Genomic DNA, 25689 nt, shown 5'->3' with positions numbered 1-25689 from the left:
GCCTACGCGGGTCAATAGAAAAGGCTAAGTTGACTGCTTATCAGGAGGGAAACCAGTGACTGATGTGAAGTTGAGATAGGTTTCACTAGAATATAGGAAGCAGTAGACTGGGAACCCATTCTTTCACAATAGTACTATATCCTAAGAAGCTGCTGAAATGACCCAAGTAAAAGAGTCAGAATCTGAGATGTGTCATGATGTGGATGGAGATTGAGGAGAAAGTGAGATAAATCAAAAATTGGTTGAGTGGCAGTGACCTGAAAGTTCTTTTATATTGATTCACTAAAATTTAATCAGCTATGGGACCTTCAGAAATATGCACAGCCCAGTAGGAATTCTATTTGATTATTGAAGATCTGAATGATAAGCAGAAAGTAGTTGGGTTTTGTATACTGTGATCAAAGTTCCAACAAAAAAGGAAAGCCGATGCCTGCTTTAGCCTCAAGGCAAGCCTGAGGGTAGGGCATGTCCCAGAACAGCAGGGACTCAGTCTGACCGGGTGGGGCAGTGGGGAGTAGGGGTGGAGCTGAAGGATCTCTGCCCCTTCTGAATCTCTGCTTGAGTAGAACAGGATGTAGCTTAGCCGGTATGTCCATTGGGTAGCCCTCTAGACCAGACCCCCAAGAGGAAGGGCACAAAAATCTTTGACAGAGGATCATGCAAAATTGAAAGAAATACATGACTTTCGAAGAGCTTGATTTTCTTAAACTTGTTGGAGAAGAAATCTCTGTCCATTTGGAGTGGGAAAAGAGCAAAAGTTTTCATCAGAGCGGTAGGCGGACAATGGTAGCTTCAGAATGCAATCCATCGCCTTAGAGTAAAGGGTCACAACATCAGCTTGGGGAAGTCTGCAAAGGAATACACAGTTCCTAAAGGGACAGCAGGTATTGATGATCTACAAAATCTTAAGGCCAATTAAACCTACCGTGTTTCATGTCTTTGTTACCCTCATTCATTCATTCATTCATTCATTCAGTACCTACCAAATAACAGACAGTAATAGACTAGATTCTTGAGATAGTCAAGGTCCCCGTTCTTATGGAACTTACATTGCAGTTGGGACTGGAATGGGGAGGAGAAAACACTGGAATATTAAAAAATGATGCATTGAGTCCTCAAGATCTGAAGCATTTTCTTGTGTATGTGTGTATATGCCTGGGCACGTGTGTATATATGTATATTGCTAGAGTAGGTTTAACTATAGGGTGTGTGTGTTTCTGTGATAAAGGTACAGAGAGGAGTAGTTGTAGATTTTTCTGGCTATGCCAGCTCCATACAAAGAAAATAACTACCAAATAAAATCAATGTGGGAAAGTTTTTGGCACAATACAGCATAAGTTAGTGAGCACCTTTTTAACCTGTTTTGTATTCTTTTAAGGTTTGTTGCCTATCAAAGAAACATTTGATATTCAATATTGCCAAGATCACTGTGGTGAGCTAGAAACTCTCTTATGCTACTGATGGGATTATAAATTGTTAAATCTTTCTGGAAAGCAATCTGACAATATGTATTTAAATCATTCATATGTTCATATCTTTTCAATATGCAGTTTTAGGGAATTTATCTTAAGGGAAATAATCCACAATGTGGGCAAAGCTTTATGCATAGAAATATTCACAATAGCCCAATTAATAACAGAAATAAAATGCTAAAAATTTAAAATATGTAAGACTAGAGAAATAGTTGTCTTGTTATGGTGCATGAACAGTATGAATATCATGTAAATAATTAAAATTATGTGCTCAAGGAATTTTAATGACATGGGATCATATTTATGATATAGGAGGTTATGTAAAAAGAACATGATAAAAATTTATATATGTTGTAAATTCTTAATATTTAAAACAATTCCATAAAATTGCATGGGAAGAAATAGGCCAAAATGCTTTATACCTCAAGCATTTTCTATGATTTGTACATGTGGCTTTTTATATCCAGACATACCAATAAATATTATTTTAAAAACCCTATGTTTCAGTGGGAGCTAAATGCTTCTGTGATTGTTCCATTAACCATTGAGTCCTATTCTGGAACATTCTGGCAAATCAACACTTACATATATAACTATAATATCAATTAAAATTTTTGCTGAATAATTTGTCAGACAGCTATGTTTTAGTACAATGAGTACAATTGTCTTTGCTGCTTTTCTTTAGAAAGGTTTCCCTTAACTTTTTAACAGATGAAGGCATGACCTTGGTCTGTGCATAGTGAATCCAGTGAAGTAGTAGACATGCCCTTCATTTGGCAATAGTTTTATAAGAAATGATTTTAATTAAGTAAATAGAAAGCATAAAATGTGTCACTTCATGATTGGACCAATATTTCCTAAAATATGATCCTGGGATCCCTTGCAACAGTCATCTCTGATAATTGTTTAAAATATAGACTTCTTAACCTACTAAATCGGAATCTGAGGCTGGGTCCTGGGAAGTTGTATTTTTAAAGGTACACTCTAGGTAATTCTCCTGAGATTCTCTAAGAACCACCCGTTGAGGTAGGAAAGTTTGAGATTTAGGAATTCTAATCTTGTCTGCTCCAATGCGCCTTAAGTAGAGTGAGATCCTCTCTCAACAGCATGGATCCATAATACAGAGCATTTTGCCCCTCAGAATTAGGGGATGGGGCCTTTCTACTGGGCTACCGCCATCTCACTGGAGAGGTTTAGATTTGGACTTCTTTGAGACCAGAGGCAAGTGGTCAGCAACGTTGCTGAGAATAGCGATAGAGCGACTGAATGGGTAATTTGTCTTGGCTAAAAAACAGCAGTCCACCAGTTCCAGTCCCTATGGAAGTGTCCTTTGGGTGAAATGCTTCCCTAAATCATTGTAGAGCTCATAACGCTTAACGAAACAAGGCACCATTGAGAGTGGTCATACTCTAGAGGTTAAACGCAGAGTCAGACACACTTGTCACTTACCATGTGCCCGGATGAATGAAACAACTTGAAATCTTAGATTCTTCTCACATAAAGTGGAGTTACTACTAGTGCCAGCCTAATCATGAAAAATTGTGTGCAAATCATTTAGCACAGGCCTGGCATGAAATAAACATTTCTAAATGCTTAGAGTGATGACTTCACAAGAGTTTGACTATATAAAGAGGTCAGGCTTTTCGAGTTGATTTTTCAAAGACCACATTAGTTATCAGAAAAGCCCAGGGATTTGAGTCATCCCACTTCTTGGAGGGCAGGGGCAGGCATGGGGGCAGTGGATCCAAATTTACTAATAGTTCTTCATCTGAGGTAGATTTTTGATATCTGTTGGTTTCATGGAATATCCAACCTAATGTCACTTACTGAAATCCACTCTCTCGGGGTCGGTGTAGGACTGAATTGAATTATGTAAAGTATCACTTGCAGAGAGACTTTGATTCGCATACAAAGAAAGTCAAAGGTCATTCCTACACACACACACACACACACACACACACACACACACACACAGAGCCTTAACCCTGGCCACCTTTTTAATACTTTTGGGTGCCATATTCTACGGAGATGTTTTAGGTTCTAATAAACAGCTCTGGCTTTGTGATGGTTGCTTCTATGAAACACGTTTACCGTTTTCTTGCCTTATTGGTTAATATTCCCTGAGTCAAATTATTTGTTACCTTTTTCCCTAACTTAAACTTGCATTTGTCAAATGATAAGCATCTCTAGTGGCTTCTCAACTTTAGGAAAATACCAACACCTCCCCCCCCCCGGAAATACAACGAAATCATGTGGAGACAGTTACCAGGAGCAATCCTTTATATTATCCAGTTGCATAACACACTTCTTGAATAAATGACATATCCTAATTTAGGATACATCACCAGATTCAAGTCAGAGAGTATCCTTTGCCAGTCAATAAGAGTGCGGGTCACTGGAAGATCTCTTCGTAGAATTCTTCTCAGGGCTTCGTTCGATAACTCCTGTAATTCTTCTAAGACTGCAGCTTGAAATATGTTCTCTTGCTCTTCCACAAGCCTCGCAAAATTTAAAGCCAGTTGAGCTTGGTTAACTACTTCCAAGCTTTCTTTCAGGTCCTTGGAGATTTCAATATGAAGGTTGACAGCCCTGAAGAAGTGAGCTTGCACAAAAATTCTTCCTGTTACTTGGGTTAGAAATGGATTTATTTGGAAAATCCACTTCGATTTCCAAAGGCCATTCCAGCAATCTCTGGTTTCATAGCTGTGATCTTCAATGCAAGCAATCAAGAACTCCTTACTTTTCACTGTTTTTCTCAGCACGTTGCAATTTCCTGTTGGATAGTGATCATTCACATACAGTTTTAAGGCACACAGAACAACATTTCTCAGGTATTCTGTCTCATTCCGAATGATACCGTGACTTTGGATGTCTTTTAACTGGTTTTGAAGCAGGTCGAATTTGAAAGAAAGTTTGCTTTGATAGTCAAAAAATCGGTAGTCGCCCACTACATTGTGGTGAGACAAGAGTACTGGATTTCCATCGATGCAGAGTGGTACGGAATATTTTTGGCAGTGTTGGTGGCCTGCACACTCACCTTGATGGTGCATAAGTTTTTCATCACGGATAAGCAGACAGAGATCATCGAAGGCATTTACAAATTCCCCTGGAGGAGCCTGTATTAACAGTCTGCGAATTACTCTTTCTTTCTCTTTCCTACTCAGAACGCTACGTGACATGCTTGGTTGCAGCAGAAGCAAAGCTTCTGAAATAAAGAGTGTTCATAGGATGAGAAAACATTCCATGAGACACCTTTCCCATCAAGGTGTTAAACATTCAAGCTTAAGATTACTATGTCTAACCATGAAAACAGGTTGTCTGGCAAGCTCTGAGTCTCCTGATGAAGTCATAAAGAAGCCTTCTGTGTGAAGTGCAGAACTTTTGATGATATCACAATGGGTGTCCAGACCCGACGAAAAACATGACAGTCACCTGACAGCGTGGTACCCAGCCAACCAGCTGTACATATTTTGAAGATTTTAAGAACTTAACCTCTTGAACAGCCTTCTTCAAAAGGGGTGTGTCTCTGTGTGCATTATATGTTGCCGGGATCTAGAGAAGCAGCCCAGACATTCTGGGCTGAAAGTGTTTGGCAGCCCTTTGCACCTTTGGGGACCACAGTGGCATTGATTTATCCTCAGTCCCTCAGTGGCATTGATTTATCCTCAGTCCCTCAGAATAGTTTCCCCAAACTCGCTGGAAGCACATTATGCTGAAAAGTTTCAGGGGGGTCAACAAAACAGTAAAAATAAAAACAAGGTACGAAGGCAGTTGATAGCAAAATGCCAAAGAGCTGAGAATGCTGCATTTATAAACATTGAGGGTTTGAAGATGGTCAGAATGTAACAAGAAGCGAGAAACTTTCAAGGGCAGTGAAGTGCAGGGACCACACCTTGCATATGGTTTCTGTGGGATTTGAGGGTGAGGTAATCTCCAAAGCACAAGGGCACAAACCACTCTGTGTTTTCTGCTTTCTCTCTAGAAAAGGGGCAGAGACAACAGCTGATGAATATCGAGAAATTCCTCTACTACAAAAGGGCAGAGTTAACTCTGTTCGGAACCTGTGACAACACGTAATGGGGAGAGACTTCTAAGCAAGGAGAAACGGAACAACAGGTCATGAAAATATGGAGAACAAATATCCGCTCAGAAGTCCTTTCTGTTCCTCTCTTCTCTTCTTTCTCTTGATTTATCCCCTTGATTCTCTTCTCATTCTTTTTAAAGAGCCTTGAAGTTAAGCCTCTCTCATTTAAGTATAAACTGCTTCCTTCCATCCATCCTAAGCTTTTCTGAGCTTCCCTAGCTTCTTGTCTTTTTCTTATAAGAACATGAGCTTTGCCCTATTAAGTCATAGCCATTACATTTAAGGGTTTCATTAGCTTTAACAATCTGAAATTGAGTGGATTTTTGAAAAATTTTTACTGGTACCTTTCATGATTTTATGTCATATTAATTCTCAAGCTTAGTTTTTCAAATTGAAGTGTTCTAATATTTGTAGTTTATCTGTATACGATGAGTAAACTTGTTTTAGTTTTCTCACTCATACCAAATATACACACTCAGCATGGCATCTTTAACTCTTTTTGATAGTACTTAAAATGTTACTTTTTGGGGTGTGTGTGTGTGCGTGTGTGTGTGTGTGTAGCTGGACAGCTAACTAATGTTAACTAATATCAGACATGTAACTATGTATGTAGTTACATGTATCATGTAACTATGAACACAGAAACTGTGTTCGATAATATGTTAAGAACTCATTTAATGCCCCCACCTTCCTAAATATTGATTTGCCCACTTTTCAGACAAGGGAAGTGAAGCTGAGAGACAGGTCAAGTGACAGGGAGATCTTGAAGCCCAGCTGTCCCCCAATTCCATGTCTTCAGGAAACAGACTATATTTCCACAATAATAACCTGATTTCTCAGATGTTTACTTTTATTCTTTACCTGTAATTTTTATTGTGTTATATATGACCTTTCATACCTTTACTGCAGAAAGTACCTACTTAGTTTTGTTTTAAATATTATTTATCATAGCATTATCTTGTCACTTAAGCACAAAATAGACTATCCCTTAAAAATAAAAATGTTAAACTGAAGAGAAATCAAATACTTCTTTAGGCATTTTAAGTACTTAATGATTTTCTCTGAGAATTTCCTTAACTTCTATTTTTGTGCTTCATACATGGTTTTTGTCGATGATTCGAGATGAATTTAGAGGTGGAAAAATTAACGTAGAAAAAACTTACAGATTACTTGAAAAATTAGATATTCCGTGCAATTATATTCATGTGAAATCTATTTTCAAGGTGAGATGATATCTGCTCCCTGTCTACCCCACCCTAGGAAGGACTTGATCCAATATGGAGAAATGTCAATAGCTACTTGGATGCTTTCTGCAGAAAATACATATGAAAAATTAGTCTCTTAAGAATTAAAGCTATTAATTATGCTAAATATATTTATAATCAAGAAGGAGAGAACTTAGGTAGGTGGTAAAATGAGTTACTGATAAAATTTAAAATAATACCAGATTATTAGTTTAGCACAGTTAGCTGAATTTAGGAATGTTCACATAAGATTAGGATTGGTCATATGATTAGATCAAAATCATATAAATGATGAAATGGTAAATGGATTGGATCTTAATAATTATAGAAGGAATAAGCAATTTTGAGAAAAATGGCATTTTACTCACATCAAAGTAGAAAATCATGCCCAAATTTCTCTTTGTTTGAAGAAGAACCAGTAGGGAGGGAACCTGACTCAATTCTTTCCCTAGAGGACAGAGGGAAAGATTATAAATACAAGAGAAAAAGTCAAGCTGAGTTTTGCATTAGGAAGATGGCAAATTTCTTGACAAATCAGGCAGGAATACTAGATTGGTCAATCCAGATCGTTAGGAAGATAGAAATCCCGAATGCGATAGAGTTTTTTGGAAGTGACTACCCAGATAACAATCTATGTTGAAATTGTTGCCATTATTGTAAACTGCAAAGCTTGTGTTATCTACTTGCAAGCTAACCAGTTAGCCTGATATAATCGCATGGATGGAGGCAGAGCCAGGTTTCTGGTTCAGGGGACTAGCTTGTTACTCACAAAAATAGCAGTTGAAAGAGCATCAGCATTTCGGTGCGATTTCTCCCAGCCTCGGTTCCCAAAGCGTGATGTGAAGAGGGCCAGCTGACACACGCACATGCAGTGGATTGCGTTACCAGAGAGGGACCTCAAGCTTCTGGAGACCAAATCTTTTATTGTGGGCAGTAAGCCTGCCTGATCTTTGCCCTGGAGGGTGTCATTATCATTATTATCGCCCCCAGCCTGCTCTTTCCTCTGGAAGGAGATACTATCTCTTCATTACGCATTATCTCTTCATCACCCTTGAAAAGCTGATTCTGAAGAAAGTTGTTTGTGCCTCTGCTCAGAAACTTGCAGAGACACGGGAGACCATGGAGAGCAGCCCCCCATCAAGTTCTTCTCTCAATAAGATTTAGCCCCCATGTTTATAAAATCACAAAGAGGAGGTTCAAAAAAGAAAAGCTGTACTTCTTAAGAGATTTCAGTAAAGACAAGAGTTTTGGGTTGTTTTTATGAATGCAAGTAGTGTGTGCTGCCATAAGCAATCAGAATTTTAATCAACTCATGTCTAATACCGTACCTGAAGAACACAAATTTATGTGAAAGATCTTTACATGCAGAATTTCCCTCCAGTGGTGTCACTCAAAGGGAGAAACAATTACGTACTTTCCAGTTTAATAAAATTCACAGTTAACACAATATGGAGGCAATGTATTCAATCCGTATCAAATTTGAAATATGATAAATTTTATTTGGTGATTATCAGGTTGCTTTGAATTATCTGCAAAATAAAGATAGGTGTCTGAAATGCACTTGAGTAAAATGCATGCCATATTTAATAGTATTATGTAGAATGCGCAGCAGTTATAACATGTAAAGAAATGGCTCATTAATTGAAACTGATGATTGTTTGGACATGGCAGGAATGAAGGTCTATTCCATTTAGCAAAACCTTTTTGGAGTGGCTGTGAAAACAATGCAAATTATAAGAATTAGAGGGGCAGAGGTTGCTTAGAATTCTTCAAAAGCTTCTTTCAAATGACCTCAAATAGTTTAAAGCATAAATTGCATATAAACAAGGTTGATGATCTGGATAAGCAATTTTTATCTATTAAAATAATTCCCCTAGGCCCTTTAATAAATAATACTTTGCTGCCTTAGGCTAAATTACCATGCATGCATTAAAATGTTAACTAAATAGGATGCTAGGAAAGGTGTATTGGCCAAGTAAATTTTCTGGATAGCTAAAAATTAAGCTGCTTAAATAGCGGACTGTTTTGCTTCAACTTTTGTTGTTTATCTTTCTGCACTTCATGGGTACACCTTGTAGCCAGAGTAAATAAAATGAATCAAAATGAATCTTATTTTGGTGTCCAAAATCTTCTAGTGTTTCAAGGCTATTGCTATTGGCAAGCTCAATGGGCATGGAGATTCTTTACTCCATTAGATCTTAACTGTGTAGTACTTGGCCAATCAGAAATGTCTCTGAGCAAATGTCATAATCTGCAGAATGGGGATACTGATATAGTTATCTTGCAGGAATTGTGCTGAATATTAAATATTATATGTGAATGTGTCCAGTATCAGGCTTGGCAAAGAGTAAGCACTCAATAAATTTTAGTTGAAGCTATAACAATCATAATTGTTCAAAAATATAGAAAATTGCGTTATATTTATTGATTTCTTAAGAAGCTGGCATAAATTCTGATGTGAATTTATTTCCTTATTAGGTAAATATTTACCATGAAATTTAAGTAAAAAAGATGTACCTTTATGACCTTGGAAAAATATTCTAAATTTCATTTTACAAAATTAATTATTGAGTCATGACTTGAGGAGCAATTCCCTAGATTAAAAAAATCTTTTTTGCTTTAATCATTATCTTTAATTTGTAGCATGCAAAATATTTTATAGGAAATATCATGTGTCATTTAGATACACATGCTAGCCTGAGATTACCTTCTTGATTGTTGGTTGAGTATGAAATAGCATCCTTCTTAATTTTAAGAATTCATATTATTATTGGGCTTACCTTAAGTTTTCAAGTTCTGTAGGCAGTTAACAGCCATTACTAAATCTATAGCATGTGCATGGCACTCTGTTAGAAACTGCGGATTGTAAAAAATTAATAAAGCACTCTTTCATCAGAAGGAAAAGAAATGCAGAAATTACTATTTTATAAGTAGATTATAATAAATTTCATAGGTGATACATACAGGGAATCTGAGGAGACAGCGCCTCAAACTTGGGCTTCTATAAAAGACGCCATTGTAGATGTAGCATTCTTGTTGGCCTTGGAAGAATAACAAGCAGATGTGTAGAGTACAGTGTGAGAAGTGCTTGGGGAGTAAAAGGTAATGAAGCATGACTTGCATGTAGGATGCACCAAGGGAGTGGTGAGAAACAGCTGCACGTGCGAGGCATGGCCAGATGACAAAAGTCCTGAGTGGGAGGCTATGGAATTTGGATTTACTTTCATAGGCAATGGGTAGCCACTGAAAATTTTTGAGTAGGGAAAGAGTGCAAATTTTAGGATAAATCTGGCAGCAGTGTAGGGTGGTTTGAGAGTTAAAAGGGAGAGAAAGGAGGGAACGTGTATCTCTGCTACCTCTGCCCTACAAATCTGCACCTTGGGTCAACTCAGCCGCTTATATTTTTGTTTGGTTCCCCCTCAAGTTTATGATTTCCTGCTTTAGTTGGTCCTCCACTGTCTAGGCTTATTTTTTATCTCAAAAACAAGTAGCTCCATATGCTTTTCTAAATGTTACATTCTCTCTTTTAGCAGAGAAGCTGAAAGAATCCTTTACATTACTTTCTCCACTTCTTTAATGATTCATTGCAATTAATTTTGCCTTTCTAATAACCTACCTTTAAAACCTCAATTTTTAAAAATGGTAAATACAATGGTTAGGCTCTCTGTGCATTGTATTTATTCCTCTTTTTTTTTTTTTAAGATTTTATTTATTTATTTTGACAGAGAGAGAGACAGCCAGCGAGAGAGGGAACACAGCAGGGGGAGTGGGAGAGGAAGAAGCAGGTTCCCAGTGGAAGAGCCTGATGTGGGGCTCGATCCCAGAACGCCGGGATCATGCCCTGAGCCAAAGGCAGACGGTTAACGACTGAGCCACCAGGCGCCCCTATCCCTCATTTCTTAAACTACTCCCTATTCTGACTTCTATGACATCACTGTCTCCTAGTTTTCTTTTAAATTTTCTGATCATTCCTTTTCCATCTGTCCTGCCATCTTTTTTCTTTTGCTCTTCTCTTAAAGTTGAGTTCTTAATTTTCTTTTCTTTCTTTTTTTACTTTATATACTATTCTGAACAATTTTATTGACTTTTCTTTTTCCTCCAGTTTTATTGAGATATAATTGACATACAACATTATATTAGTTTTAGCTGTACAACATGATGATTTGACATATGTGTATATTGAAAAATGATTACCACGATAAATTTGGTAAATATCTGTCAGCTCACATAGTTACAAATTTCTCTTTCTTATGATTAGAACTTTTGAGATAACTCCAGTGGCAACTTTCAAATATACAATACGGTATTGCTAATTTAGTTACCAGACTGTGTGTTACAGCCCCAGAACTTATTATTATATATCCTACATCAGTGGTAGCTACAGTCATCATGTACATTTCATCCCTAGTACTTGTTTATCTTATAATTGGAAGGTTGTACCTTTTGACCATCTTTACCCATTTCTTCCACCCCCACCAGCCTTGCCTCTGGCAGTCATCAGTCTGTTCTCTGTTCCTATGAGTTCAGTTTTTTTAGATTGCACATATAAGTGAAATCATATAGTATTGGTCTTTCTCTGACTTATTTCACTTGACATAATGGCCTCAAGGTTTATCCATGATGTCACAAATTATAGAATTTCCTCCTTTTCTATGGCAAAATAATATCTTATTCATATCTTCTTTACTCATCCGTTGATAGACACATAGGTTGCTTCCATGTCTTGGCTATTGTAAATAATGCTGTAATAAACATGGAGGTACAGATTTCTTTTCAAAATAGTGATTTTGTTTTCTTTGAATAAATATCAGGCAGTAGAATTGTTTTATGATATGGTAGTTCTATTTTTAATTTTTTGAGTAATCTTCATATTGTTTATGACCATTATTTGAATTCTTTATCAGGTAAATCTCTTATCTCTGTTTCATTTAAGTATCTTTCTATTTATTTTGTTCTTTTGTTTGGAAAATATTCCTCTGTTTCTTCATTTTCTTTTACTCTCTGTGTTAGCTTCTCTGCATTAGATAGAACAGCCACCTTTACCAGTCTTGAAGGAGTGGCCTCATTTAGAAGATGAAACTTACTGTTCAGCTCAGCCTTAGCTTTTGTTTGTCTCTCAAACTTTGTCCAAGCAGCCTACTTTATTCTTAGTGGCTCCCAGTCATTGAGGGAGTGCCAAGACCTATCAGTGTTCCAAAAGGGAGGATCCCAGTCAGCACCTAGTTATGGGCTGATTAGAAGCTCAATCCCCCAGGTGGCAGCTTGTAAATTATACAAATAAACCTTTTTCCGGGAAAGACTGGAAATGAGTGTCTCTATCCGCTCCCTCTGCACCAAGCTCCAGGGGGACAATTAGCCAAGGATTTTCTCTTTGTTTGCCACAATATGTGCTGAACCTGTGAGCACAAACCCTACTGGCCACCAGATCCAGGCTGTCAAGGGATTTTTATCCCTTGAGCGGCAGCTGCAGAAGCTGGGGTGACAGATGTGTACACAAGTTGTTTCAGGGAGATACTGGTGATCTGGAGGGAGACAGAGGGAAAACATGAAGATGGTACCTGTTGGCCTCCCTGGTCTTTGGGGAAGATTGCAGTCTGCCCCTACACCTGTGTTGGATCAGAAGCATGACTCTCAGACTGTAGCTTTTAAGATAATCAGATAGGCCTCTCTTAGGGAAAAACTACGTATTAATCTGCTGCCTCTGTGCTGAGCCCTGGGGGGAGAGCCACCATGAGTCCTTCTGAATTGTTAAGAACTCTTTACTATAGTTTTGTGGATCTTGTGGACACAAACCCCAATTGGCTTTCAGAGCTAGGTGTTTTGGGAGCCTATCTCTTAGGTGTCAGTCTTGAAAGTTGGGGCACTGGAAGTTGGGTCCAAACTCTTCACTCTTCAGGGAGAAGCAGAGAGTTGTGAGTTCTCTTCCAATTATATGTCACCATGTTGGGGGGTGAGGTTTGTGGACTGTTTGTGTCTCAGCCTCTCCTGCCTATTTTGATACAGAATTTTTTCTCATTTGCCCAATAGGTAGGCCAGTTAGTTCACTCAACTGGTTTTTGGATTTCTTTCAGAGGGAATTGTCCCATAGGTACTTGGAGATTTGGTATGTCCAGGGAGGAGGTGAGTTCTGGAGCTTCCTGGGTCACCACCCCATTGACTTTCAATGTCTTTCATTACCACTTTAATGGGAGCAAAGCACAAGTTTTCTATCCTGAGCAACAAAGCCATGTACCTGCTACTATTTGTTCATCACCTGCCATATCCTAGGCCCTGTCTTAGGTTTTTGCATATGTTATTTTAACATACATCCAAGGAAGTTGTTATTAGCCTCTCTTTACAAATAGAGATATTGAGGGTAAGAAAGTTGGTATAATTTGTTTATATCATATTGCTCTGAAAACCCATGTCTGAGTCTGTCTGCCTGCAAAATCCTTGTGTTTTCTCCTGTAAAATACCAATGCTCACTTCCAACCCAACCAATTGTCTTCCGGCTGTCTTGGTTTGGATGAAGATAGTTCATGTTTATTATGTTTAAAATAAACCATCCTTCCCTTCAAAACTGTCTCTCTCTTCTTGATGATGGCAGCCCCATTCTCTCGGTTATCTAAGCCAGAAATCTGAGAGATTCCCAAACTCCTTCTCTTACCTTACCTCTACATCAGATTTCCAAATCTTTTAAGGCCTGTGTGATTCCTACACAAAGTCAGTTGGTCTCCAACTGCTTGCTACGCAAAGCGTGCTCCTCAGACTAGCATTTCTGGCATCCCCTGGGAGCTTGTTAGAAATGCAGAATCAGACATATTGAAGCTGACTCTGCATTTTAACAAGTCCCTTGTGACTTATATGTCCATTAAAATTTGAATAGCCCTATAAACTGTTTCCTTGCTTTTAATCCTATCTTGTATATAGCTGCCAGAATGATCTTTCTAAAACAAAATCTGTATGATTTACCTCATTAAAACTCATCACTCAGTCACTGGTTGAGAATGAAGTCTGAGAGCCTCAGCGTGGCATCCAAGGACCTCTAGGATGCAATTTTTGACTTCACCCTCACCTCCCACTGTAGCTTCACTAGCATGCTCTCTAATCACACTCCTGTTTTGTACTGTCATGTGTTTATTTGCTCTGATTCCAACTATTAGAATAACCCTTTTCCTCTTACTTTCAGGCAACCATCTTTCTTCTCATTGAAAGTTCAGCTCTAGGATCACCTCTTCTATAAAGACCTTCTTTAAAATTGCCCAATTTTCTTTTTCTGTTGTGTATAAAGTTTCCATTGTAACACCTTCATGTCAGCTTTCCTTTCTAGAGGGTGAACTCCCAGAGGGCACTGATAAGATGTTGCCTTCACCTCCTTACTACCCAATTTCATTTCTGATTCATAGATTAGTTAGGAAGAATGAGAAGACAGAAGACAGAGTTGCTAAGCAGCTTAAATTAGTATGTCAGAGTTTGGGAAAAAAGGTGGCAAGTCATATCATTTCCTGTGAGATATTCTGAATACTCTGTTTTTAGTGTAATTTTGGAGACAAATTTTAATTTGTCATCTTAATTTAAAAGTGAATTCTGTGTTTTGATAGATCAACTTTCTCGTGAGGTCATTTATTTTAAGTGACACCTCATCTTTTTACTAGCAAACTGAGCAAGGGAAAATGGTAACACAAAAAGCTTTAATTCTGTTTTCTGAAAGCATACTATCAGAATGTCAATAGAGTCATTTTACTATGTTCTTTTATCTTCATGTTTTCAACCATTCATTCAAACACACAGTAACTAATATCCTATGCTAGGGTAGGTCCAGTACTAGATGTTGGGAATAAAAAGAATAAAATATCTACCTTCATGGTGTTTATGGTCTTAAGGTATGACATATATTTTTAAATTATACGTAAACATTGAATGGGTTGTTTGGTAAAGTTCTTTTTGTAATGCCTTGTAGATACTAACCACTTAATGAATTTTTTTTTTAAACGAGAAAAAGGGCTTCATTACTCTTATTTTATGCTGTATTTATAAATGATTAATATGTAACATTTCTAAAAGCTGTAGTATTCCCTGAAGGGGTCCTGTAATTTTGCATATTTTTGGTAATAGGTATTTAAAAATATCTTTTCCAATTTTCCCTAGGTTTAGGGATATGTTAATTCTTTATCCAATTAAATGCACATATTTCACCAGAATCATAAAAAATGTTTAGGCGGTAGATCATGTTCTTAATACCTTTAGTCAGGCATTCTTTTATTCTTTTAGGTACTAAGAGTATGAAAAACAAATGGCAAACTTCCTGTCCAAAGCAATTCTAGAAGGGATTTAGAAAAAAAGGCTTTCGTTTCAGTGTAATAAACCCTATGATAGAAGAAGATTCAGAGTCTTATAAAAACCCAGAGGTGGGGTATCTGATGTGGCCTGGGGGAGACAGACAGGAACATTTGGGAAGATTTCTAGAGGAAGATACTTTTTCAAGAATTAGTAAAAATTAGTAGGTTAGGAAATGAAAGAACAGTATCCCAGACAGAAGAAACAGCCTATACAATAGCAAGATAGTTTGACATTATACTGTAACTAATTCCGAACACCAAAAGTGTGAGGTGCGAGAAAGACAAGGATTAGAGCAGACACCATCAGTGACATCTTGAAGGACCTTGGATGCCACACAATACAGTCTGGGTTTTGTCTTGAAGACAAAAAAGGAATACTGAACAATTTAACAGGTGGTTGAAGGGATCATATTTGTATTTTACACAATTTATTTCTACTTCTATACTGTCAATATGCATGATGGTGTATTGCCATGTCTTTCTTCCTGCTGCTCCTCTGTGTGGTTTTGGAGTTAGTTCAACTCCTGTTCTACCATGTCTGTGGGACTGGGGACAATTGATGTAAGACTTCGGAGCTCCAGTTTCCTCTAACAGGGGTGATATTAAATGAACACATTGGTACTCTATCAGTTTTGCTGCTGTTATGTGTGTCAATCCTCAGATTTGAATGCTTCTTGCTCACCACTTTCCTTTTTCCTGCTTCCCCTGTTGCTGATTTTGTTACCCAAGCTCCATCATTACTGACTTCTGTTGCTTTCCTTTTTCTTCTTTCTGTTGAAATGAAAACTTCCCATCTTCAGTAATACAATTCTCACCTAGTCTGTGTGGTTTTTATTTTTTGGTAATCTAATTAATGTTTGACTGTTAACTCCTTTGAGTTGGATTAAATAACAGTTATTTGGATTTGTGGAATATTCTGTGTGAACTTTACACCTCTAACTCTTTCTAGTAGCAGATGACAGCTTTGACCTTTTGGGAAAAACAAAACAGAACAAGTCAGATGGCCAAGTTTAAACATTGCTTGAGAGTAACAAAACTTTCATCCCTTAGTGGATAATGTATTTTATACTGTTACTTAGTAGGACTGTAATTTTTAATTTACACAATTTTATATAACCAAATTTGCAGGAACTATAGGCACACTTGATTTTTATGGGCTTGTTAAAGATCTTATAACAAATTATGAGTGGGATGGCACTAAAATAAAATAAATTTAATTATATGATATTGACTTTAATCCAGAATTTAAAAATAGTAAGTTGAATCTTGTTAGTCTACTAAGATAATTGATAATATAAATTAAGATTATATAATTTTAAGGTGCTATTATCGTTGAATGAGCTCTGGGCCCAATTTGACAAGAACAGATCCCAGCTTTTCTCCCAAGCTTGTCTTCATCTCATTCCTACTTGGGGTTTCATCCCAGCCCCTGCTTCCTCATGTTGCTCCATACACATTGATTAATATTCCTTTGTGAACTAAACTGATGCTCTTTATATTTGATTCCCAGCTCAGACTGCTTCTTGGATCCCTCATAGCAAACTGTCTGGTCTACCACTAAACTTTTGCTTTTCTACCATAAGGGTTCATTTTATTGGCAAAAGTGCAAAAGATAAGACAGTAGTTTGAATGATGTGAGGGAAGCAAAACTTGATAAGACATAGCCATACATTGAGATCTAGAACAATCATTATTGTATATTTGCAGTCCTCACAGCAACTTGATGACATAGGTAATGAAAAATCCCCATTTTTCAGATGAAGAATATGAAGCTCAGAGAGTTTAATATATATGTCCAAAGTCCCACATACTTTGGAGCTAGGAATATAATGTGAGCTCCATCTGTTTACAAATTGTCAGATTTTACCACCATACAATGGTCCTTCAGCACATGTTTCTTATATTCAAGCCGTTTACAGTGTCATGAGAAAGTTAAAATATAAATGAATAGCCTCATTTGAAATTAAAGGTCCTTGTAAGGTGCACTTCCTACGCTCCAAAGTTTTTTATTTGTAAGTGATCCTACTAGTTTGTTTCTTTTTAACTCTTCCCCAACTCCAGACACTCCTGACTTCTCTCCCGAATGCATGTAACATTTTATTACATTGAGTCCTCCGACTTCTCTGTTCATAATTTCACTGATACTAGTTCTTTAGCTTGTACTCACTGCCTCCCCCCGTGGGTTGCTCTTCTCTGTTCCATCCTGAAGTTCTCTATTGCTTCCAATTGGTCATGCACACCTGGTCATTCTACACTTTTACTTCTGCTAGTCATTTCCCTACTCAGAACTTCACAGTTTCTGATGCTTTTAATAACTGGACACAGCCCACTTTCTTGTTTCTATCTTGTAAAGGTCAAACACGAATTTTCCAGAAGAGCCAAGTGAATCCACTCTTTCTTGTCAGAACCCACCTTGTTTGTCGCTGCCCCCAATCCTTCAATGATTACGTACATTCCACTTCCTCAAGATGCTAGGTAGCTACTGCAGTACTGTAGTGCTATTACCACTCCTGCAGCTTCTGAAGTTACAGTGCCCTTGAGTGTCTCTGATTTCCTCTGATGTTTACGCATATCAGCAGTATGGGATTAGAAACTGTCTCGCGTGGTTTTAAGAAGGTACCGAAGGAGAGTGGAAGAGGAAAAAGAAACATTTAATTGAAAGACAATCTAGAACCTTCATCATCTCCCACGCTTTTTCCATTCCCACTACAGCCACTGGGTTTTAAGTGGTGATTTTCCATATATCTTTTTCTAACTTTGGCATCATTCATGCAGTTTTATATATTTTATTTGCGATAAGAATCCAATGTAAGATTCATCTTCTTACAGTTTTAGTTGTTATATATATTACACAAATACGCTAACCTATTTATTTTGTGTATTTTTTATATTCACAATGTGAGCCCACCAGTCATTTTTTTTTTTAGTAGGATAATGACAGGCTGAAGCAAGGAAGAATCACCATAGAAGAATTTAGATCAATTTATCGAATTATCGCGCACAGAGAAGAAATTATTGAGATTTTCAACACGTATTCTGGAAACCAGAAATTTCTTTTTGAAAAAAATCTGCTTCAATTTTTGATACAAGAACAGTATGCACTTGACATGACCACAAATATTGCTTTTGAGATCATTCAAAAATATGAGCCTATTGAAGAAGGTATGCTTACCTTTCAAAGTTCTCTCAACTATCTAAATGCAAAGTGGTTTTTATGAGTTACAGTTATCAAATTCAAACTTTTGGATGGGTCAGATTTCTTCTGGATAATGTAAAATACTGGCAGTTTTATTTCTATATTTCATAGACTGTGTATATCCTTTTTAGAAAACTGCACTGTGAGAACAATTACATTCTTTCCTACTTAATTGTCCAGCTTCCTTTTTTTTTTTTTTTTTAACTGCTTTGGTATTTCTCTAAAGTGTTCAGAGATGAGCTTAGGCATGGAAAGCAAGATGAGATTCTGTTACATGTACTGTGATGAAAGAGTCTTCATTTTCATTAACAAGTTAAAAACCAAGTAATAGTCAGTCTTCTACATTTATACATTACACTATTGAAAATATATAGAAGTATTAAATAGCTAAGTGAAAACTATTCTAGGAAAAAATAAAATATTACAAAATCACTACTTCCTTCATTATTTATACACATAATTGTTTATAACATTTCATAAACATTAAAGATTTTTTGCTTTTCCTTCATTTTTGAATATAGTCATCTGGCTTATTTTATTTTTTAAAATATTTTATTTATTTGAGAGAGAGAGAGAGAGAGAGAGCACCAGTGGAGGGGCAGGGCAGAGGGAGATGGAGAAGCAGACTCCCTCCTGAGCAGGGACCCTGACAGGGGGCTTGATCCAGGACCCCGAGATCATGACCTGAGCCGAAGGTAGATGTTTAACCTACTGAGCCACCCCAGCACCCCTAGTCCTCTGGTTTAAATTAAATGACCATTTAAGCTAATAATGTGTCATATAATTTTTGATCCTTGTCCTTTTTAATGGGCAAAACATTTCACAGTTTTTCCACTTATGCTTATCTTAAAATGAAATAATAAAGACATAATATAATAAAATATTCACATAGTTATGAAAAAGTACCATTAAAGCAGTGTTTAACCATACATGAATTAATAAAATAGCTCAAAATATTTATTTAACAGGGAAGTATGAAAGTTCAAGTTCTGCCTTTGAAAGTTGATTTATGTACCAATGTTTATTATACAATATGGATTCTAACAAAATCAAACATTTCTTCGTTGAGTCATATATTCATAATTTATTCAAATATTTATTTGTGGCAACCGAGTCTACTTCTGGGGACTGGAGATGCAGTGAAGAATAAGGCAAACTAGATCTTATGTTAATGATGGGGGTGTGAGGGAGATTGACAATAAATAAATGTATGAAAGGATGATTCCACAGAACACTCTGTTCTGTGAGCGATAGAGAGTAAACAACCTGGGAAGACTAGCTCTGGTTGGGTGTTTAGGGTGGTCCACTCTGAGGATGTGACCTTCAAGCTGAGACCAAAATGGTGAGAAAGAACTAGTCATGTGACAAAATGAGAGAAATTTCTGAGGCCAAGGGAAGAAAAGTATTGGACCTGAGCTGGAGAATTCAAGGAACAAGAGAAGGACAGTATGGCTAGAACTTGGAGAATGAGGGCAAGATGAATTTGGGAGATAAGCAAGGATCAAATCATGTCTGTCTTCTAGGTGATAAGTAGGATTTGGGCTCCATGACTCACTGTCGTGAAAAGAGTTGTAGCGGTTAAGACTGAATGCAGTACTGGTGAGAGTTTAGTGTGATCACTATTAAAATTTTTGCAGGTTTGCAACAAGATCAAGAGCTTGCACCAGGATGTAAAACTACATCACTAAGCATGCTTGATGACTAGCTGACTACGTCTTCTCTTTTTAATAGCAAAAACTTTCTCTAGGGAAGTAGTGGATTGATTTATGTTTTGGCTCAAGCTCTTTATGTCATTGCTGACTGGAAACGACCAGTCCACAGATAAACTCTTTGAGTAGCACTGATGTAGTAGTGAGTATTCAAAAAAAAAAAAATTACTTTGGCACTGTTACTTGCAGGTAGTAAATCAAAAAACACAAAAGGATAATGGGATGGTGAAAGTGACATCTCAGAATTGTGTTTGCATTTTAACTATAATACTACACTGTTCATCCATTTCATCGTTTGAGCCTCCCTCAGCCTCAGATACTTTCACACACAGCCAAGACCTCGTGTTTTATTTACATGCTTCTGATCACTTATTAAGGCCAGTTAGAATTATAATCGGATGGTCCCAAATGCTGCTGGCGCCTCAATCTCATCCCACTTTGGTACACGATGTGGACCAAATGAGGTTTTTAAATATCCATGAAATTAACGCTCATCTCAATCTGGTAGCTTTTAAGGGCACAAAATGAGTTTGTTTGTTTTCTATTCCATTATCAAAGATATTAACTTAATTATTCAGTAGTTCAAAAGGACTATAAAGCAATCACTGCTCCAGAAAAAAGAATAAATTCATGCAAATCTTTACTATTATGATATATGATACATTTGCCCATATGCTCCCATACTCCTAAATTTGCATGTCTTTCAAACAGAGAGTTTGCATGCCTATAAACATTTTATATATTCTCTTCTAGCTTTCATTTTTTTTAAGCCAAAATTGTAATAGCAGTTTGAATGCTGGCTTTTTAACTTTTATGAAGTAATAAACATTTACTTTTGTCACTATATATTTTTTCTGGTACATTATTTTTAATTGCCGCTTAATACTGTATCATATTTTGAGCCTTAATTTGTTTTTTCCCCCATTTATTCTTTGCCAAGGATCACTCTCTAGTTTAAAGTGAATATTCACACCAGCTGTTATTTTGAGACAAACTGAATTATGAACAACAAAATAATAATAACAACTAGCATCTATAGAGCTAATTTATGTAACTAATATATAGGGATAGAAGCTACGATTACCATCATTCCAAAGATAGGGAGAAGTTAACTAACGTGCTTGATGTATAACGAGTAAATAGATTTAACAAAAACTGTCTGATTCCAGAGTCAGTGTTGTGCTTATATAGATACTTTTGGTAATATTATGCCAATAGTATAAAAGTTCAGAGATAGTTTGATAAAGATGCTAACATGCAAATGATCCAGCAATTCCACTCATATGCATGTCCCCAACAGAAATGTGTACATATTTGCACCAAAAGACATGTACTGGTTGTTTATAGCAGCATTCTTTGTAATAGCCTCCAACTGGAAATTATCTAACTGTTCCTCAAGAACAGAACTGATAAATAATTGTGGTGTACTCACACAATGGGATACTATACGACAATGGGAATAAAAAGTGCCTAACTATACGGAACTATAAGAATAAATCATAGAAACAATGTTGAGCAAAAAAATCAGCCACAAAAAATACGTACTGTGTGAATTCATTCCTATAAATCACAAAAAACAGAGAAAACTAATCTAGATGATTAGAAGCCAGACCATTGAATACACTTGCGTTAGCAGGGAGGAAGTGTAAAGTTAGCAGAAGGCAGGCTTCTGGGGTGCTGCCATATTTTGTTCTTTGAGGTGGGTGCTCCTTATCTAGATGTTAAGCTATGGAAATTCATTGACTTATGATATTCGTATTTTTTATATATATTTTTTAAACATTAAAAAATCAGAGATGAGTTAAATAATATACTCTCTACTTGAATGTTGATGTAGAGGGACTAGGGGTACTCATTAGAAAAAATTTGTTTCCACAGAAAAATTAGAAATGGTATCAATATTAATTTCAAATGAATATTTTAGACACATGCTCTACCACAGAATAAGTTTTAAAATGAGATGTAATTTTTATACAGTTAATGATATTTCTGCATCCTTTTAATTTATTTTTTATAGTTAAGAGAGCACACCAGATGTCATTTGAAGGTTTTACAAGATACATGGGTTCACCTGAATGTCTAGTATTTAAAACTGATTGTGGAAAAGTTTATCAAGATATGACTCAACCATTAAATGATTATTTTATTTCAAGTTCACATAATACATACTTGGTATCTGACCAGTTACTGGGACCAAGTGACCTTTGGGGATATGTAAGGTATTTATTTTGATTTTTATATCTGTTACATTTTACAACACTTGGAAGTTCCAATAAGTGGTAATTCACAGTAGGAGAAGGCTATGCATGTTGGGCAAAAACATAGGAAAGAGAAATTTTGATTTGTGCATATCTTGGAGAGGCAACCTTTAGATGGCTATATAATTATTCCATATTTTAGTATCATACACTTTCCTTCAAATTCTGTCTGTTGACCTCCTTTCCCTGATTATTGCCCCTCTGAGGTTCCCTGAATAATTTGGATACCTCTCATAGGAAACTATATGAACAAGAACGTTCTTATCTTATTTCACCAAAACATCTTAGATTTTTTAAAAATATAGTTAAAATTATTTCCCAGACATCAAGACACCATGCTACAAATAAAGGCAACACATAAATAGATAAATTATATACTTTGTCATTTATAGATTAGATCGATGAATAGAGATATTTATATGTCAAATGATTTACATAGATTAAGCAATCCATACTACACCTCTAATTTTGCACTCTACAAGGTACCACGCTGTCAATACCAGGCTTCAGCTTAGGCAGTCAGCTGAGAATACATTGGTGAACAAGATTTTCGGAGCTCATGTGTTCATGAGAATAGACATCATAAGCAAGTAAACAGATTGATATTTTCAAGGACAGATGAGTCACATAGAGAAGGTAAACTAGGGTAACATGTGAGAAAGTAACGTTGGGGTGAAGGGTATTACTTTAGTTAAAGGGTCAAGAAAGACTTCTCAAGAGGAGACATAGTTTGGTCTGAGTGATGATAAAGAGGAAGTCTCAGAAACGTTTGGTAAGAAGGGCATACTAAGTAGAAGAAATAATAAATGCTTAGGCATATTCAAATGAGAGAAAGCAAGTATAGCTGGAAACAAATGAATGGAGAATGAAGGAGATGAGTTTGAGGAAGTAGACAGGGTCAGTTTATGAGGGTCTTAGAGGCCATGGAAAGGAGACTAGATTTTATTCCAGTTGTATTGGGAAGTCATTGAAGAGGTTTTCCTTAAAATAATGTCATAATTTGATTTACTTTCTACTGTGCAGGAAAGACTGACGGTGTAGGGGTGGCGGTAGATGACTGGAGAAGATATCGTAGCAGTGCAGCTGATGATGGTTATGTAGATAATGAATTCATGAGGCAGCTGTTGAGATCAGTGGTTGAATTTGAACTATTTTAAGAAGGCAGAGCCAAGAAGACTTACCAAGTGATTTGAAGGGAGGTATAAGGGAAAGAGAATACTGTCAAGATTTTTGGCCTGATAACTTAGCATAGGAGGATACTATCGACAGAGATAGTGAAGCCTGATGAGGGCATTCTAGGGTGTGAGGCAAAAGCAAGAGTGTAATAGTTCCCACATTTAGTTGAGATACCAATTCATTGTCAAAGGGCTAGTTCAGATGTTAAGTATATGTGTCTGGGACTTAAATATCTAGACTAGAAAAATAGAATTGGAAGTCATCAATATACTGGTATTAAAAGCTACGTGATTGGTTGTCATTAATAAGGAAATCATGGGTGGAAAAGATATCTCATAATTCCATGATAATATCAAACTTACAAATAAACATGGCTTTGCCAATTTAAAATCTTATGTAAACACATGAATTCATGAGCTCAGAAATATATCCATTTAGAATTCCATAAGGATAACCCAACTCACAGCTATACTTTCATTACAGAAATTTCTACTCATACTTAATTACTTTAATTTTTTTATAGAAAGAACATTATTTATTTTTTTATAATTTTTATTTTACTTTAATTTTTTTTAAAAAGAGAAAATATGCATTTTAGTCAGGTTGATTTAGAAATGCAGAAAATTTACTTTTGAATGAAGAAAATGTTCCACCCAACTAAACATTTAAATTTACATTTAATGTAATTGCATTTAAATTTAATTGTATTTCTTCCACCCACTTGTGGAAGATACATTCTTAGAATGCAAGTTTTTCAAAATTTCTCTATGCACGAGAGGTGGTATAATGTAATGTTGTTCAATTAACGCGAAGTTTCTGGTGCTGATCTTTCCTCTCTTTCCCTCCTTTGTTAATTATGTGACAGCTACAACCTCTTTGAGTCTCAACTTCCTCATCTCTAAAAGGAAGACTAATATTAACTGCCTTAAAGCATTAAATATTTTAATCCATGAAAAGCCTCTTAAACTTATTTAAATGGATTTTTTTTTTTTTTTTTTACTGAGTGACAGAGAAATTTCTATTAGTCACTTCCAAATGGGGACTCAGTGTGAAATAGTAGAAAGTGGCTTCCCTAACACCGTTGTGGAGACACAACTTTCTTTTACGTGCCTCCAAATAAAAGGAGTTGGTTTGACACAGTGAAATCCACTCAAATCATTTTTGCTGGGGACCAAACCTTGTAGTGGAAATAAGCAGTTTGGTAAAGGTTGGCTTGATCTAAGGAAAAAATTAAAGCTATCTAGAGAAGTAGCAAGAACCAGTATTGTGTAGGTTGTCCTTCATGGAAAGTTTTCTTTCACAATTTAGTTTTTGGTAGTTTTTTTTTGTTTTCCCAGCAGAGCGTTCAAGATTTTTCTCTGGTAACGGCCCAGAGGACTGATACTCTGTAGTGATAAAAAAAAAAAAAAAAAAAAGGCAAGAAATTTACTTTGACAATCAACTAAGAGGAGAGTAATGCAAACATTTTTTACTGGCAATGAATAAAGTTTACAAATAGATATTGCTTCTCCAATTTAAAATCTAAATATGTAAATAAATCCACAAGATGAGAAATACATTCATTTTGAATTCTACAAATATAGCCCAGTTTAGGACTTGTACGTAAATTAGTTCATCATGTAATTCGCCCATGGAAATATCAATGAGTAAACAAAATTTTCTTAGAAGAGCACACTAGGTCATTTCTCCAACACAAGGACAAACAGACCAACAAAACTCTGAAATTTTACATTATAGTGCATCCCTATATACCTGAATAAAGCTGTGTGATCTTAAAAAGTAAAACAAAAATGGTCTTAAAAAACAAACCTCAAAAAAACTAAAAAAAAAAGTTAATTATTTGATTTTATATTTTGCATTGTTTTGGTGAAGCCTCCAAGATAGACGAGATTTCCTTCCCCTCTAATGCTCTACCTCTCGGTTTCCCTCTGTCTTTCATCTGTATTATTCCCAAAGGAGCATAAGGTCTCTTTATTTTCTGAATTCGGCACCTGGATTTTGGGGTCATAATTGCTTTATCTTTGCTCAATTAACACTCGTCTGTTAATATTGCTTGAGTCATATCTTTAGAAAGTTGGCTAAATTTGATCCCCCAACAAGTATTAGATCTAAAAGGTCTATTTTCTCACATGGTCTCTTTGATACTCTGTGTTTCCGTTAGGAAGAACCGCTGATTTTCTATCAAGTTCTTGGTGCTGGGACCACACTCCCTTTTTCTGTTATGGCTTAGGG

The 25689-nt window shown here is 36.3% G+C and overlaps 2 protein-coding genes across 2 annotated transcripts in view; one reads left to right on the top strand and one right to left on the bottom strand.

Moving 5' to 3' along the window:
* Positions 1 to 3751: 3751 nt before the first annotated feature.
* Positions 3752 to 4651, bottom strand: CAPZA3 (capping actin protein of muscle Z-line subunit alpha 3). Its single transcript, XM_045781380.2, has one exon. It carries the CDS (start codon positions 4649 to 4651, stop codon positions 3752 to 3754), a length of 900 nt encoding a protein of 299 aa, XP_045637336.1.
* Positions 4652 to 6650: 1999 nt separating this feature from the next.
* The window catches only part of PLCZ1 (phospholipase C zeta 1), a 47296-nt gene continuing 28257 nt past the window's right edge, over positions 6651 to 25689 (top strand). The window contains exons 1-3 of the mRNA XM_045781377.1: positions 6651 to 6779; positions 18049 to 18280; positions 22041 to 22242. Coding sequence (XP_045637333.1) covers positions 6669 to 6779; positions 18049 to 18280; positions 22041 to 22242 — 545 coding nt within the window. The 5' untranslated portion in view covers positions 6651 to 6668. The remainder of the gene's footprint in view (positions 6780 to 18048; positions 18281 to 22040; positions 22243 to 25689) is intronic.

Source organism: Ursus americanus, chromosome 25, assembly GCF_024610735.1.
Source record: "Ursus americanus isolate L20-20 chromosome 25, mUrsAme1.1.p, whole genome shotgun sequence".
Classification (NCBI taxonomy): domain Eukaryota; kingdom Metazoa; phylum Chordata; class Mammalia; order Carnivora; family Ursidae; genus Ursus; species Ursus americanus.
Note: the sequence above shows the minus strand (reverse complement) of the source record. Positions and strands in the feature narration are given on the sequence as shown.

Bases quoted from the DNA above. Each gene is read 5' to 3' on its own strand.
- CAPZA3 (XM_045781380.2), bottom strand. From the start codon at position 4,651: ATGTCACGTAGCGTTCTGAGTAGGAAAGAGAAAGAAAGAGTAATTCGC.